This window comes from Palaemon carinicauda, chromosome 5 (assembly GCF_036898095.1).
Source record: "Palaemon carinicauda isolate YSFRI2023 chromosome 5, ASM3689809v2, whole genome shotgun sequence".
Taxonomy (NCBI): Eukaryota; Metazoa; Arthropoda; class Malacostraca; order Decapoda; family Palaemonidae; genus Palaemon; species Palaemon carinicauda.
In genome coordinates this window covers 134,499,087-134,514,585 of record NC_090729.1, presented here as the reverse complement: position 1 = coordinate 134,514,585, position 15,499 = coordinate 134,499,087, and the positions used below count along the sequence as shown (strand labels likewise).

The 15,499-nt window shown below is 41.6% G+C and overlaps 1 protein-coding gene across 2 annotated transcripts in view; it reads left to right on the top strand.

Annotated features, from left to right (window-relative positions):
* LOC137641490 (NAD-dependent protein deacetylase sirtuin-3-like) overlaps positions 1-15,499 on the top strand; it is an 89,359-nt gene that overhangs the window by 69,771 nt on the left and 4,089 nt on the right. Inside the window, exon 5 of one of the 2 annotated variants that reach the window (XM_068374109.1) lies at positions 2,621-2,737. The exons of the other annotated variant lie outside the window; for it this stretch is intronic. Within the exon in view, the coding sequence (XP_068230210.1) occupies positions 2,621-2,737 (117 nt within the window). The remainder of the gene's footprint in view (positions 1-2,620; positions 2,738-15,499) is intronic. 2 annotated transcript variants of the gene reach the window in all.

Genomic DNA, 15,499 nt, shown 5'->3' with positions numbered 1-15,499 from the left:
TCAACTACAACTACCCATAGTCCTGAGGCACAGGTCATAAGTTAGAGTCATCGACAAGAGGGTAGTTCGGGCTACCCACTTCCACCTTCTGTAGTTAAATGCCTCATCATTGAATTTAACAACCATTCCAGCTTCCATTGAACATATTCCCTATTTTAATTAATTCAGGTTTATAAAGCTAGTGAAAATTCTAATTACCTTTAAACTTTGTATAATTAATAAATAACTCACATTACCCAGTCCCAAAATTCAGACAATTTAGAATTCATACAATCAAACACATTTTTTCTACACAAATACAAACAATTGTCTTTTAATAAGAGACTTCACTGAAGCTGGAATGGATGATGAATTAAAACAAGGTAGTTAAAACAGCTGGCAGGTGACAGTAAAATTCCACCCACCTGTAAGTGCGCAAGACACAATTTTTATTGGCCACAAGCAGTGTACACGTACTCTCTGCCTCTGATATTTTGGCTATTTTAAATAAATAACTGTACAGACATAATATTGTGCTACTTACATCATATCATTATTGCATGATGGCCTGATATCCAGTTAAGGATTCTGGTAAACAAATTTTAAGGAATTGTGTTCAAGACTTTCTATTCTTTGTTAGTTGACATGAGGACAGTCCTAAAATATAATCCATTGTTAATATCACATTTTGATAATTTTACTTTTGTACAGATGACTGATGGACAGTTCACTGACAGACAGTTGATCAACAGACATTTGAGTGACTGAGATATAGCAAAATTGACATTTCACCAATACACAAGTCCAACAAATATTTTATTGGATTTAGTAGAACAGAAAAACGAGCACTCTATGCTCACGTTCTTAAGGTTATATAATAAAAAACCAACAGCACACAATAATATGATAAGAAAAATAATAAAATTGATTGCTTTTTTCTTAGGAAATGTAATAACCAAGAACGAAGAATAACGACAACGTAACAAATAAACAAAGATATAGTCTAAAACGAACACCTTCCTGAGGCGAGTACAAAACTATAACAAAGACTAAATCGCTATTCTTCGTAGGTCCAAATTGGACTTGCTAGCAAATAAATACCATATTAAAAACTAATAATAAATAATGATAATAAAATAGGTCATGAAACGTAAGTGATATAACCTAGATGACAGAGTACCAGATGGGCAAGATTAACTCAAAATGGCTTCCGATACGGAGGCAGGCCAATCGCTTCCAAAACTCAAATCCACAATACTGGAAACAGAACAAATGCCCGGTACTGCAAAAAACTGTCAAAACAAACTATGGTACTTAACATTGGTAAAGGTGAAGTAGCAACGTCAGTCATGTTGAATTAACGACAAACACTTGCGAAAAAACACTTATCAAAACACTACCAACTTATCTGGCAAGTCCAAAACAGAAGGATGTCCTAGAGAGTGTGCGTGGTAGGTGTCGGTGGGGTAGTCCAACTGTGTTCTCTAGGGCCTGTCACGGCCCTCCCCATTGATGAAGGGATTATCTAAATGGAAGACAGCCTGTGAATAGTGGTTTTCACACGCCCTTGTTAAATATACGACACCTACAAGGTGTTCGCGCGAGGGTTGTAACCTCTGCATTCCATGCTTTTATCTTTCTCTAGTATACATATTTGGAAGATTTATATTAGAAAAGGTACAAAGAAGGACTTTTCACCGGGCGTCACAGGCCTCTTCCTAGAAATAGATTTTTCCTTCGTCAAAATCCCTTTTATTGGATTTAGCCAAATTGACGATTGGCAAAATTGTTGTTTTTCTAACTCACATACAAAATATAGCTGTAAAACTTATTCTCAGAATCATTTTGATTTCTATACTGTATAGTCAGTTATATACCTGCCTACATTCTGTAGAAAAATACCTTTTTGACTTTCTGTTGAAGTAAAGGCCAGTTCATCAATATACATATATTATTATTGATTTCTTTAGAGGATTTTCCCACAATCTTTTAATATTGTGGTTTATGGTTCTTTTATACCATTTACTTTATAGTTATCTTTAATACATTGGTATACTTGTATGTGTAATAAAGATTTCATCATCATACAATGATATCTTTTCATAGATTTTATAGTTTTTTTATAAAGCAATTACAAAAAGATAGAAATAATATGCATAATTTAAAAGACCATACTATATGTCCGTTTAGCCCATTACCATATATTTCTGTGAAATGTCTGTTGACTAAATGTCCATCAGTAAAATATCTGTTGGTCAGATATTTGCCAGTGAAATGTCTGTTTACTCAAATGTTCATCAGGGAAATGTCCATCGGCAACTTGTCCAATCACAAATTATTTGCATACATGGCCTGGAGTGTGACGACTGACCATCTCATAACCCTTAATTGAGGATATCGCTTTTTAAGGAAAAGCTAAAAGTTTTTCATATAGGTACTTATACTGTAGTACTTGATCACATCTCCTAATTGTAAGGAGTCATATATAGTTTCTGGAAACCAGAAGTTACAAAAATCTCTCAAGTTTACTGAGGTATCAATACTTAATCAAAATAATAAGAGGAACCAAAATAGCAATTAATTTTTATGTATTTCTTACTTGGTATGAATATTAAACATGTTTGTCTTTTCCATTTTACAGGGTAAAGTGAAACCAGATATTGTCTTCTTTGGTGAGAATCTGCCCACTCAGTTTTGGGATTATCATACAGAAGTCCACTTTACTGATCTTCTTCTTGTTATAGGGACATCATTGGAGGTAATACAACACAATCTTCATATACAGTATAGATTTGTCATGGAACACCTTACAGTAAAATCTTTAATTTTGCTTCTTTAGAAAATAAAATCTTTGTGGTAAAAATTTTGAATGTTCATGCTTTGGCTATAGAATTATATTTTTAAAACCCATGAAGAATCAGGTTGAAATATCCTATGATAAAGAAATTTCATGACTGACATTGGAATGCATGTAACACTGCAGTTGATAATTAAGAATCCATTACAGCTTACAGTTATGGTACATTCTTTATAAAAAGAGATGTAATATATGTCCTTCATACTGTTTTGAACAGAATTTTAAGCAGAAATCTCTTAATTTTTTACACTAGAATGTTTAATAATTTGTCAACCTTACGCAATAACCCCAAATTAACATAACAGGCACAAAGGAAATTACTGCATTATTATTGCCATCTTTCTATGATGAAAGCATTTGACTGTTTGTCTCATGTAATGGTCTGTCAGTCATTTCCAACATCTTGAATGTTGGTTTCAACAATATTATTATCATTTTCAAAATATGTATTGCTGATGTTTTAAATGTCTCAGGTGAATCCAAAAAAATTTTCATATAATTTTACCACCATGTAATCAGTTGGTGTAGTACTGTAAATGGCATAGGTGATAATGTATCCCATTTTTTATCTTTTTGTTTGATGTTGAATTAGAAACATTTAATTTTTGCCTTAAAATTATTATGAGGCTTTTGAAAAATACTGTGCATTTTATATTCTGGAATACTATTTTCCATTATACTGCTGTAAAATCTGAAAATGAAAACCTGATTGTCATAGCTTTTCCATTTCTAATAAAGAAAAAATTTAAATGATTTATATTTTGTTTTCAAGCTCTGTTTTGGAGAATGATGATACTTATACACCTAATAAGCAAGATTATCAATGAGATTAATTTTAGTTTCTACTCATATGTAAACCTTTTGTCCTTTAAAATAAGGATTGCCTACAGTGGAGCTGGAACCATCGTTGAATTTGTTAACGAGATAGTTAACGACAGGTGGTGAGTTCGGCTGAGTAGCCTCTCCCATTCTTCTGTCACAGACTCTTATCTATTGTCTTTGGCCTCAACTAGTACGGATTTACAGCTGCATCCAATAATAAGATTATTCATTCTTTTTCTTTTACTTACAGGTATGAATTTTTTCCTAAACAAATAAAAACAATCACCCTTTAATAGTAGGAGTATTACTGCAGTGAGCCTAGAATAAACATTAAGATTCAACAAAGTACAGTAGTTATAACTAGCAGTGGTTGATGGGGAATCCCAACCCACCTGTCAATCAGTAAGACTAGCACTTTTGGCTTTATCCACAAGCAGTACACGCACACATTTACTGTACTACCTCTATAATTTTTATTATGTTAATCGACCAGGCATATGACTGTGTATAGGTAAACCTGGGAAGAAGTGTGGATGTGGCAGGTGTGGCTTTTGATCCCCATCATTTTTATGATTTTAGCAGGGCCATGACTATTTTGTAGTCATCTCTGTGATGAGTGCACGTCATGGCCTCCTTTGGAGTGGGTAGATTTTGCCAAGAAGAAGAAGGTGCTAAGAAGGACACTTCAAAATTGGCTTTAGCTACAGCAAAACTAGTGCTGAAGAAAGTTTATAGCTCCTTATCTTCCAGGTTCCTCTATGGTTGGGTTCTCTGGAGTAATTCATGGATGGAAGGAGGTCGCTGTTCTTCTTCGAGCCAATCCTCAGGAAGAGAGGAAGTATCACCTTCTCCTAGTGAATGTAATACTCTTCCACCTTTTCCTCAATGGTCGCTTATGGTGCTATAGGCTGACGACAATGACCAAGACATGGACCTAAAGATGCTGTGGCCTTTTTGGGGCATTTGTGGTATTCCTGTTGGCAGGAAAGTTTCTGAAATTGATGGCCTCTGCCAAGACTAATAAAGCTTCCCCTGCTATGTCTATTCTATCTCCTGCTAAACTTGTAGAGGCACTGGAGAGTGGGGCCCCTACTCATGTCATCTCATCTTCTGTTAAAGAGGCCCTTGTGGCCCCTTCCTTCATGGGAGTGTTATCGTTGGCACACAAGACATTAACTTCGAAGAAGGATGACAAAAAGAATAGGCATATTTGCTCCTCCTCTTCTAGTTCTTCTGCCTCTTCTTGTGCCTTGACTTTGTCAGATTCTTCAGATGCTGCTACTGCTAAATAGAAGAAGAGATCATCGAAGAAGTCTTTGAAGAATAATCAAAAGGAGTTCCTTGAGACTAAGACTGATTTCTCCTTGCTTAAGTATGAGATATGGTGTAGTACCAAGAATAGACCCAGACAGGGAAGCTGTCTGATGAAGGGCACTACCCTTTTCCTCTCTTTTCTCCTGGTTGCTCGAGGTATACCTTAGTCCCTCTTCCTAAAGATACTTCAGTTCGGAAGGGAAAGAAACTGGCTCAAGGTGGGATTCCATAAACCCAGGGGGTAAAAGGAACCAGTGATTGGTCTCCTCACTTTCACAAGTGAAAAGAAATTCCCTCTCATTAGTGTGATCAGTGTCCTCATGATTGGTCTGTGTGGGATGGGTCACTTGGTGATAGGATATTGCAAGAACAGTCTCGTGATTAGTTTCCTTGTGATCGTTCACGGCGGGATCAGTCACGTCATGATCAGTCACCTCATGATTAATCACTTCATGACTCGGGGTCACTTGAGATTTCCCATGCACTCATAGGTTAGGGAACAAGATTGTATGTCACCTGTTCTTTCCCTGATTGGCCAGTCCACATGCCAGGAAGTTCCCACTTGTGACCAGGAACAAGAACAGCTGACCTTCCCCTAGACTGCTCTCAGCACTCTTACGAGCACCAAGATGTTCCATCGCATAGGCACAGTTGGAGACAAGATCCAGGAGAGTTGCCCAATACCGTGCTCACAAAATTGCTTCACTGAGAATAAGGTACACTTTACTTTTTCAGTCTGGTGGTTCGAAAGCCTAAAGGTTAGTTCTGTCTCTGAAGGGGAGGCTGATCATTGATAGTGCCCCTACAACCTCCTCTGGGTACATTCCTGGGCCTGTTCTCAATCTGCTCATCCTCTTCGTCTTCCAGCTTTTCCTCCTGCTTTTTCTTTTTTTTCCTTCTGATCTGGTGCTTCTACTCTCAAGCAGAAGAAAATGAGGTTGAAGAAGTCCTTGAAAGTTGATCACAATAAATCTCATAGGACTCCTGGGATTAAAGGAGGACACTTCATGCTTTCAATGGATCCGAAGGACGAGTACTTCCACGTACTAATTCATCAATCGTTTTGGAAGTAACTCCACTTCTTCATCAATGGACCAGTGCATCAGTTCAAGAACCTGAGTTTTGGAGTTTGCACTGTTACCCAGTTGTTAGCTCAACTGTTCCGGTTAGTGTCAGCTTGGCCCATTCACTGCAGATATGTATCTTGATGTATCTCTATGATTGTTTGATCCTGGCTTTCTCATAGAGGCAGTTGCTACAGGGTTGAGAATGCCTATTCTCCTTTAGTCATGATCTGGATCATGGTGAATTGGAAAGAGTCAAATCTCATGCCCAAGTAGAGGTTGAAGTATCTTGTCATGCTGATAGACACATCAGCAGCGGGAGCATTTCCATAAGGACGATTGTATCAGCAAGCTCAAAGAGGTAGTGTAATCTTTTCTATCAAAGACAGTACTCCCAGCTTAACTTTGGCAAAGTCTTGTCGGCCACATTACCTCATTTGAGAAGCTTATTCCCCATATGAGTCTCCACCAGATATCTTTTCATTGGTGTTTGAAGGATGTTGGTTTCCCTCCATGGATTCCCTAATCCATTGTGTTTTAGCAGGACAGGAGGCACTGGCCAATCTAACTTGATGAATGAACGAAGGAAGCCTCACCATGCGATTCCCACCAGGCTCCGTGCCACCGGTCATGCAACTGTTTTCAGATGCATTGAAGCAGGAGTGGAATGCACACATGGGTGACCCAATCATGTCAGGTGTGGGGTCAGCAGAAGGAAAGTGCCTGCACATCAACATCCTGGAAATACAAGCAGCATTCCTAGCACTGTAATTATACCAAAAAGTTTGTTGAGGCACTTGGTAGTGTTTATGAGCAACAACACTACCACAGTAGCTTACATCAACAATAACGAGCCACATTTTACATCCCCCTTGGCAAATTGATGAAGTAGATGCCTATCTGGCCAACAATCCATGTTGTGGAGTTCTCAGCCAGGTACAATTTGGGCAAGAGAAATGTACTAGTAGACAAGCGTAGTCACCAGGGGTAGGTTGCAGGATCCGATTGATCCTTACATCCATGCATAGCAGTAAGGCTTCTTGCTTTATAGGGCTTACCATGAATTGACCTTTCCACCATATGGTTAAGAAGGAAGCTCCTGGTGTTCTGTTCCTCCACTCCATCACATGGACAGTGTTTAAAGACATTTTCCAATATTGTTATATTTATTATCACTTGCTAAGCTACAACCCTAGTTGAAAAAGCATGATGCTATAAGCCCAGGGGCTCTAGTAGGGAAAATAAGAATACAAGGAAAAAATGAAATATTTTAAGAACAGTAACGACATTGTAGTGGTTTGCGGACTGTGGCCAGAGGTAGCACCCGAACTGCCTAGTGTCCAAATGCCGACCACAACCCGACGTTCACTACACAACAAATATACAATGGTGGAATACCCAAAAAAACCTAAGTAACAGGTCAAGAGAACGGAGCTCTAGGCACCACCCCTTGATTTATACTGGGCAAGGGGACCCAGCTAGAATCTTGCTTTTTATCATACTTTTCATTGGGCTAGCTGGATTATAAATAAAGGTATAAGAACATTAGGTGAAAGGGAATATTATAATTAATAACGGAACACAGTGTGGGAGGAAAGAATTATCATAAATTACTGTACTTATGAGCTTCAAAAAACAGTGGTGGAGGAGAAGACACCGTGGTGAGAGGTTCTGAAATGAAATGCTGTATACATAAAATAGGCAAAAGGGCAATTTTCAATATTAATCTTACCCGATGATCATGTAGCTGTCAACTCTGTTGCCCGACAGAAATCTACGGTCGGGATACGCCAGCGATCGCTATACAGGTGGGGGTGTACACAACAGCGCCATCTGTGAGCAGGTACTCAAGTACTTCTTGTCAACAAGAACTCAATTTTTCCTCTGTCGTGCCTCCGGCTAGACCTACTTGGATACGCTGTTGATTCTGGAGTTATTGTTCACGATTTGGTGATGTATTTGCTCTAGAGTTTAGCCTTCGCTATTCAGGAAGCTTTATCATTAGCTTAGCAAGCTTTTGGAATTAATTTGATTTAATTATGGTGACGAAGAGAGTATGGACTCTCTTTCACTTTTAAATGGCCAACCCTTCCCTTAGACGGAAGTGTTGGTGTCGAAGAGAGTATAGACTCTCTTTCACTTTTAAGAATTTATGCTATTTTAATTTTAATGTTTTTGAAAGAATTTCTTTGATAGTCTCGTACTTTTTCAAAGTTGAACTAACGTTTTGTTTAGTCTCCGCAGTTGTTGACGTTCAGAACGTTCAACTTGCGCTCTATCGTTACGATAGAGAGAGAGTTTTTCACGGTTTCACGTTGCAGTAAGAGTAAACCGATTCTAGCGTTTCGTTCATTCTTTCTTAGCTTAAATGGTTGTAATTCTAATAAAGGAACTTTTTATTTGAGAAACCTTTCCTTTAACAAATAATTTTTTTTTAACGATATATATAATTGGGCTCATCTCTCAGGTTCTAAGTCAAGAGAGAGAGATAGAGACGGAGGGAGAGAGAGGAGGATAAACGTTTCGTTCAAGCGGGTAACGTTGTTCTCGTTTTTTGCTCTTCTCCCTAGTCGATATAGGGGAAGAAGGTAAAACGTTTCTAGAATTTTATTCTTGTTCCCAGGCTTTATGCGGTGAGAGATTTTAAACGTAGTTTATTTGATCTAGTGTTTAGTCTCTTTTCCAGCCACTGAATTCTTTATCTTTCATTATGTTTTTCTGTTACATTGTAATACTGTTTTCGCAATTACTACCTTTTAATGAAGGATAGGATTGCGTGTTTCAGGTACAAACCACTTAATGTTTCGAGTTCAGTGAAATAAGTGCAAACAGAAAATCAAAAGTGATAAAGTGATATGCGCAAAGTGTTACAGTGTTGCGTTCGAGGGTTCGTCTGTTCGTGCCAGTTGTTCACCTAGTCCGATACCTCTTACAAGCTCCCAAGCCCAAGGGAGAAGTAATGTCGAAGGACTTATGGGTTCCTCAGGCCTTGATCGACGAACAGACGTTTCCCTCCGTGGTTTCGGGTGTATCTACACACGTTGCCGACGTGATCACCCCACCCACACAAAAACGAGAGAGCCCATTTATTCCTCGTCTGCGGAAGAGGTTTCTCGCAGAAACCATGGATCAAATCTTGCAGCTTTTTAGTGCAAGTCGGTCCCTTCCGCGCAAGTCCAACGGCCTAGGTGTAGCCACTGGGTCAGTTCGGACTCGCTGCAGTACGACAACTGCACACCTCCTAAGAGAGGCTAGGTGGTACCGCAACAGGCAGTAACTCCGTCTGTTGCCGCACCAGCTGTTTTAGACCCTCAGTCACAACGGACAGTAGCTCCGTTTGTTGTTGTCTTTCATAGACCCTAGTGGTCCATGCTGCAGACTATACAGTCTCAGCTTGCTCCTTTATACAGGAGTATCATGCTGGAAGGTTGACAATGCAGCCTGTTAACCTACAACCCGCCGAGGTTGTGCGCTCAGCAGATACTGCGGCTGCCTGCTCCCACCCTCCACCTGTGAGAGCTCCACCACCGATGCGCAGTCCACCCTGCCAGACGCATGTTCTTGCTGCACCATCTGCTAACATGCGTGAGCTACCGCATCAGCAGTGGGAAGGTTCTGTAGAGCTGCCGGGTTCCAGCACTATGCGGCATTCTCCGCAGCCCATGCAGCATGCTCTGCATACCTTACAGCATGCTCTGCATACCTTACAGCATGCTCTGCTTACAGCATGCTCTGCATACCTTACAGCATGCTCTGCATACCTTACAGCATGCTCTGCATACAGCATGCTCTGCATACCTTACAGCATGCTCTGCATACCTTACAGCATGCTCTGCATACAGCATGCTCTGCATACAGCATGCTCTGCATACCTTACAGCATGCTCTGCATACCTTACAGCATGCTCTGCATACAGCATGCTCTGCATACCTTACAGCATGCTCTGCATACCTTACAACATGCTCTGCATACCTTACAGCATGCTCTGCATACAGCATGCTCTGCATACCTTACAGCATGCTCTGCATACCTTACAGCATGCTCTGCATACCATACCGCATGCTCCTCAACCCACCGCAGCCTCACCCATGCACAGTCAACCCTGCCAGATGTATGATGACTCCCACACACAGAGCTATCCGTTGCCGTGCGGGAGCTACCACAAGCTGCCGTGTTTTGACACGGTGTGTCAGCCTCCGCAACACACTGGTTACCGCCACTCGCCAGCAGCAAACTAGTCAGGCAGGAGTTGAGGCTTCCCCACACATCTTTGGTTGTTGCTAACTCACAAACTGTCATGCAGTTACATGACGTTGCCTTCTGGTCTGCTACTTATACACCAGTGCTGTATGTCCTCACGCTCCTGTTGTGGTTGACAGTTCAGTTTTTGACAGTTCACAGACTGTCAAGCAGTTTCATAACGTTGCCTTCTGGTCTGCTGCTTTTGCACCAGTGAAACCCTCACTGAGAGAACTTAGCTTTTCTCGGATATGGTTCCTGTAGATGAGAAAGTGCTGTTCTCCCTCCTTCTGATATTCCCTTGAGGACTCTGTCATTTGGAGAGGAGCCTTAAGCTGCTTAGCCTCCTATGGACTTTTATTTAACCATAACATGCTTCCAGGGAGGGTAAATGGTTCCGCTTCAGTCGCTAACCCCGTCTGTTGCCACACCTGCTCCCATAGACCTTGAGCTTTGTTGCAAGACATGCAGTCCAAGCTTAGTCCTTGATAGAGGATTTTTTTTTTTACGGAGTCAGTGTGTCACTGGGAAGACGTTCAACAACCAGCAGAGGTGACTTGTTGTGACGCAGTGCGGCAACCTCAGCAACCCGATAAGGAGTTGTCTGTACTACCCAGACAGTCTAGACAGTTTCGGGTTGTCGCTGTACTTCCTCGCTTCCCCATGGTTGACAGTTCACAGACTGTGCAGCAGTACCATGATCTTGTGTCCGGCTCCGTCAGACGACTGGCTTTTAAGAGCTCCCACAAGTCGTCGCTGTCTGGAGAATCTCAGATGGACTATGGATCTGACCAAGGAACTGGGCCTCCTGGTCAATTTAGAGAAGTCCCAGCTCGTCCCATCCCAGAACATTGTCTACCTGGGTATGGAGATTCAGAGTCGAGCTTTTCGGGCTTTTCCGTCGGCCCCAAGGATCAACCAAGCCCTAGAATGCATCCAGAGCATGCTGAGAAGGAACCGATGCTCAGTCAGGCAGTGGATGAGTCTAACAGGGACACTTTCATCGCTGGCCCTGTTCATCGAGTTAGGGAGACTCCACCTCCGCCCCCTTCAGTATCATCTAGCTGCTCACTGGATAAAGGACATGACGCTAGAGACGGTCTCAGTTCCTGTTTCCGAAGAGATGAGGTCTACTCTAACGTGGTGGAAGAACAGCTTTCTTCTCAAGGAAGGTCTACCTTTGGCTGTTCAGAAACCCGACCGCCGTCTCTTCTCGGACGCATCAGACACGGGCTGGGGTGCGACATTGGACGGACAGGAATGCTCGGGAACATGGAATCAGGAGCAAAGGACACTTCACATCAATTGCAAGGAGTTGTTGGCGGTTCATCTGGCCTTGATAAACTTCAAGTCCCTCCAGCTAAACAAGGTGGTGGAGGTGGACTCCGACAACACCACAGCCTTGGCTTACATCTCCAAGCAGGGAGGGACTCATTCGAGGAAGTTGTTCTAGATCGCAAGGGACCTCCTCATCTGGTCAAAAGATCGAAAGCTCACGCTGGTAACGAGGTTCATTCAGGGCGATATGAATGTCATGGCAGATCGCCTCAGCCGGAAGGGTCAGGTCATCCCCACAGAGTGGACCCTTCACAAGAATGTTTGCAGCAGACTTTGGGCCCTGTGGGGTCAGCCAACCATAGATCTGTTCGCTACCTCGATGACCTAGAGGCTCCCGTTGTATTGTTCTCCGATTCCAGACCCAGCAGCAGTTCACGTGGATGCTTTTCTGCTGGATTGGTCCCATCTCGACCTGTATGCATTCCCGCCGTTCAAGATTGTCAACAGGGTACTTCAGAAGTTCGCCTCTCACAAAGGGACACGGCTGACGTTGGTTGCTCCCCTCTGGCCCGCGAGAGAATGGTTCACAGAGGTACTGCAATGGCTGGTCGACATTCCCAGGACTCTTCCTCTAAGAGTGGACCTTCTACGTCAACCTCACGTAAAGAAGGTACACCCAAACCTCCACGCTCTTCGTCTGACTGCCTTCAGACTATCGAAAGACTCTCAAGAGCTAGAGGCTTTTCGAAGGAGGCAGCCAGAGCGATTGCCAGAGCAAGGAGGACATCCACTCTCAGAGTCTATCAGTCTAAATGGGAAGTCTTCCGAAGCTGGTGCAAGGCCAATGCAGTTTCCTCAACCAGTACCACTGTAACCCAGATTGCTGACTTCCTGTTACATCTAAGGAACGTAAGATCCCTTTCAGCTCCTACGATCAAGGGTTACAGAAGTATGTTGGCAGCGGTTTTCCGCCACAGAGGCTTGGATCTTTCCACCAACAAAGATCTACAGGACCTCCTTAGGTCTTTTGAGACCTCAAAGGAACGTCGGTTGTCCACTCCAGGCTGGAATCTAGACGTGGTCCTAAGGTTCCTTATGTCATCAAGATTTGAACCTCTCCAATCAGCCTCTTTTAAGGACCTCACATTAAAAACTCTTTTCCTCGTGTGCTTGGCAACAGCTAAAAGAGTAAGTGAGATCCACGCCTTCAGCAGGAACATAGTTTTCACATCTGAAACGGCTACATGTTCCTTGCAGCTCGGTTTTTTGCTAAAAACGAGCTTCCTTCACGTCCTTGGCCTAAGTCGTTCGAGATCCCAAGCCTGTCCAACTTGGTGGGGAACGAACTGGAGAGAGTACTTTGCCCAGTTAGAGCTCTTAGGTACTATCTAAAAAGGTCAAAACCTTTACGAGGACAATCAGAAGCCTTATGGTGTGCTATCAAGAAGCCTTCTCTTCCAATGTCTAAGAACTCAGTTTCTTACTACATCAGGCTTCTGATTAGGGAAGCACATTCTCATCTGAAGGAAGAAGACCTTGCTTTGCTGAAGGTAAGGACACATGAAGTGAGAGCTGTGGCTACTTCAGTGGCCTTCAAACAGAACCGTTCTCTGCAGAGTGTTATGGATGCAACCTATTGGAGAAGCAAGTCAGTGTTCGCATCATTCTATCTCAAAGATGTCCAGTCTCTTTACGAGAACTGCTACACCCTGGGACCATTCGTAGCAGCGAGTGCAGTAGTAGGTGAGGGCTCAGCCACTACATTCCCATAATCCCATAACCTTTTTAACCTTTCTCTTGAATACTTTTTATGGGTTGTACGGTCGGCTAAGAAGCCTTCCGCATCCTTGTTGATTTGGCGGGTGGTCAATTCTTTCTTGAGAAGCGCCGAGGTTAGAGGTTGTGATGAGGTCCTTTAGTATGGGTTGCAGCCCTTTATACTTCAGCACCTAAGAGTCGTTCAGCATCCTAAGAGGACCGCTACGCTCAGTAAGGAAGACGTACTTAATAAAGGCAGAGTAATGGTTCAAGTCGTCTTCCTTACCAGGTACTTATTTATTTTATGTTATTTTTGAATAACTAATAAAATGAAATACGGGATACTTAGCTTCTTTGTTAACATGTATGCTGGTCTCCACCCACCACCCTGGGTGTGAATCAGCTACATGATCATCGGGTAAGATTAATATTGAAAAATGTTATTTTCATTAGTAAAATAAATTTTTGAATATACTTACCCGATGATCATGAATTTAAGGACCCGCCCTTCCTCCCCATAGAGAACCAGTGGACCGAGGAGAAAATTGAGTTCTTGTTGACAAGAAGTACTTGAGTACCTGCTCACAGATGGCGCTGTTGTGTACACCCCCACCTGTATAGCGATCGCTGGCGTATCCCGACCGTAGATTTCTGTCGGGCAACAGAGTTGACAGCTACATGATCATCGGGTAAGTATATTCAAAAATTTATTTTACTAATGAAAATAACATTTTATTTGAAAAACTGTTAGGAATACCGTAATGTATCAATCAAAATAATCAAAGACAAAATTAACATCCCTTACGTAAAACTTCAGCATCCGGGTAACAAGATAAACAAATTACACAATCAAGATTTCCACTGGGGGGACACTCATAAGTGTTCCTATTCAGTACAAGTATTAACAAAGACACACCTAACCGTGTATCTATTTGGGCAAGTACCAATATGCCATTTCAATAGTTCCAGTTTACTACTAATGTTTATGACACTTAAAAGTTTGTGGTCTTCCGCAAAAAGACGGTTTTAGGCCCCTTTACGTTCACCTGGTTCTGGGGCAAACATTTAAAAGAACTATCCATCACTAAGTTCCAGTATGGAATCACCTTTTGTGATCTGGTGATGTGGAGTAGCAATATCTTGATCCTTAAAATGTTTTTCTAAACCTCTAGATAGGTCACTGTCAGAACACACTGTCAATACCAAGTTTGAGAAGTGACTCATGTAGCAGGACAGAAATGTTTACATTATCATTTTTTTTTATCAAGCTAATTAACCCTATAAACAGACTCGGACATAATACAGCACCCTTGCAATCATTTTACTTGTGCCACGTCTTGACTAAACTTGTGGTTGCCTCTCCAAAAACCATACAGAGAGTAGGGCGTGCTGCAAAAACAATTGTGGTCAGACAACGGGTAGGACCAAAAAATATAACTATACCCCTTAAAAATATAAATAATGCTATTCATGACTTTCTGTTATACAAAAGAAAAATAGATTTATTGCTTGCAAACTATGTAAACCTATTTAAGAAAAATTGAAATCGTTACAGTGAATATATGGAAAATCATTCTAGTACAGTACTGGGGCAAAATATCAGACATTATGACAAAAGGGAATTGATAATAAGAGTTATTTTAAAACATATATAACCCAAGCTTGTTATATGTGGAAATGGTTTGTATTTTTCCCAACTATTATTAATTTTTTTCACAACATTAAAATAAATGTTTCCTATATAAACTATAAAAACTTTAACAAAACAAGAGGAAGTGAAATAAGATAGAATAGTGTGCCCGAGTGTACCCTCAAGCAAGAGATCCATGGGATTATCTGGTTGCCTACTCCTTGCCCCCATTCACCCTGATTTACCAGATGATCAACCAAGTATTGACCATGCCAGGGCTCAGAATGACCCTGGGGGCTCATATATAGCCACAACTTATCCTGTTCTGTTAGCTCTTTTGATTGAGGTCCTGAAAGAATAACCCCTTTGAAACACTGTTCTCGGTCAGCTGTACCTTCAGAGGTACCACCAATGTATTGGAGACTATCCAGCATCTTTGAGTGTGAGGCTTTTCAAAAGGGACTGTGCAGGAGATGTTTGGGTACCTGCAACGTTCTTATGCAGATGGCTACTGGAGAAAGTGGACCACCTTTTGTGATTGGTGTCACAGAAGGTTTA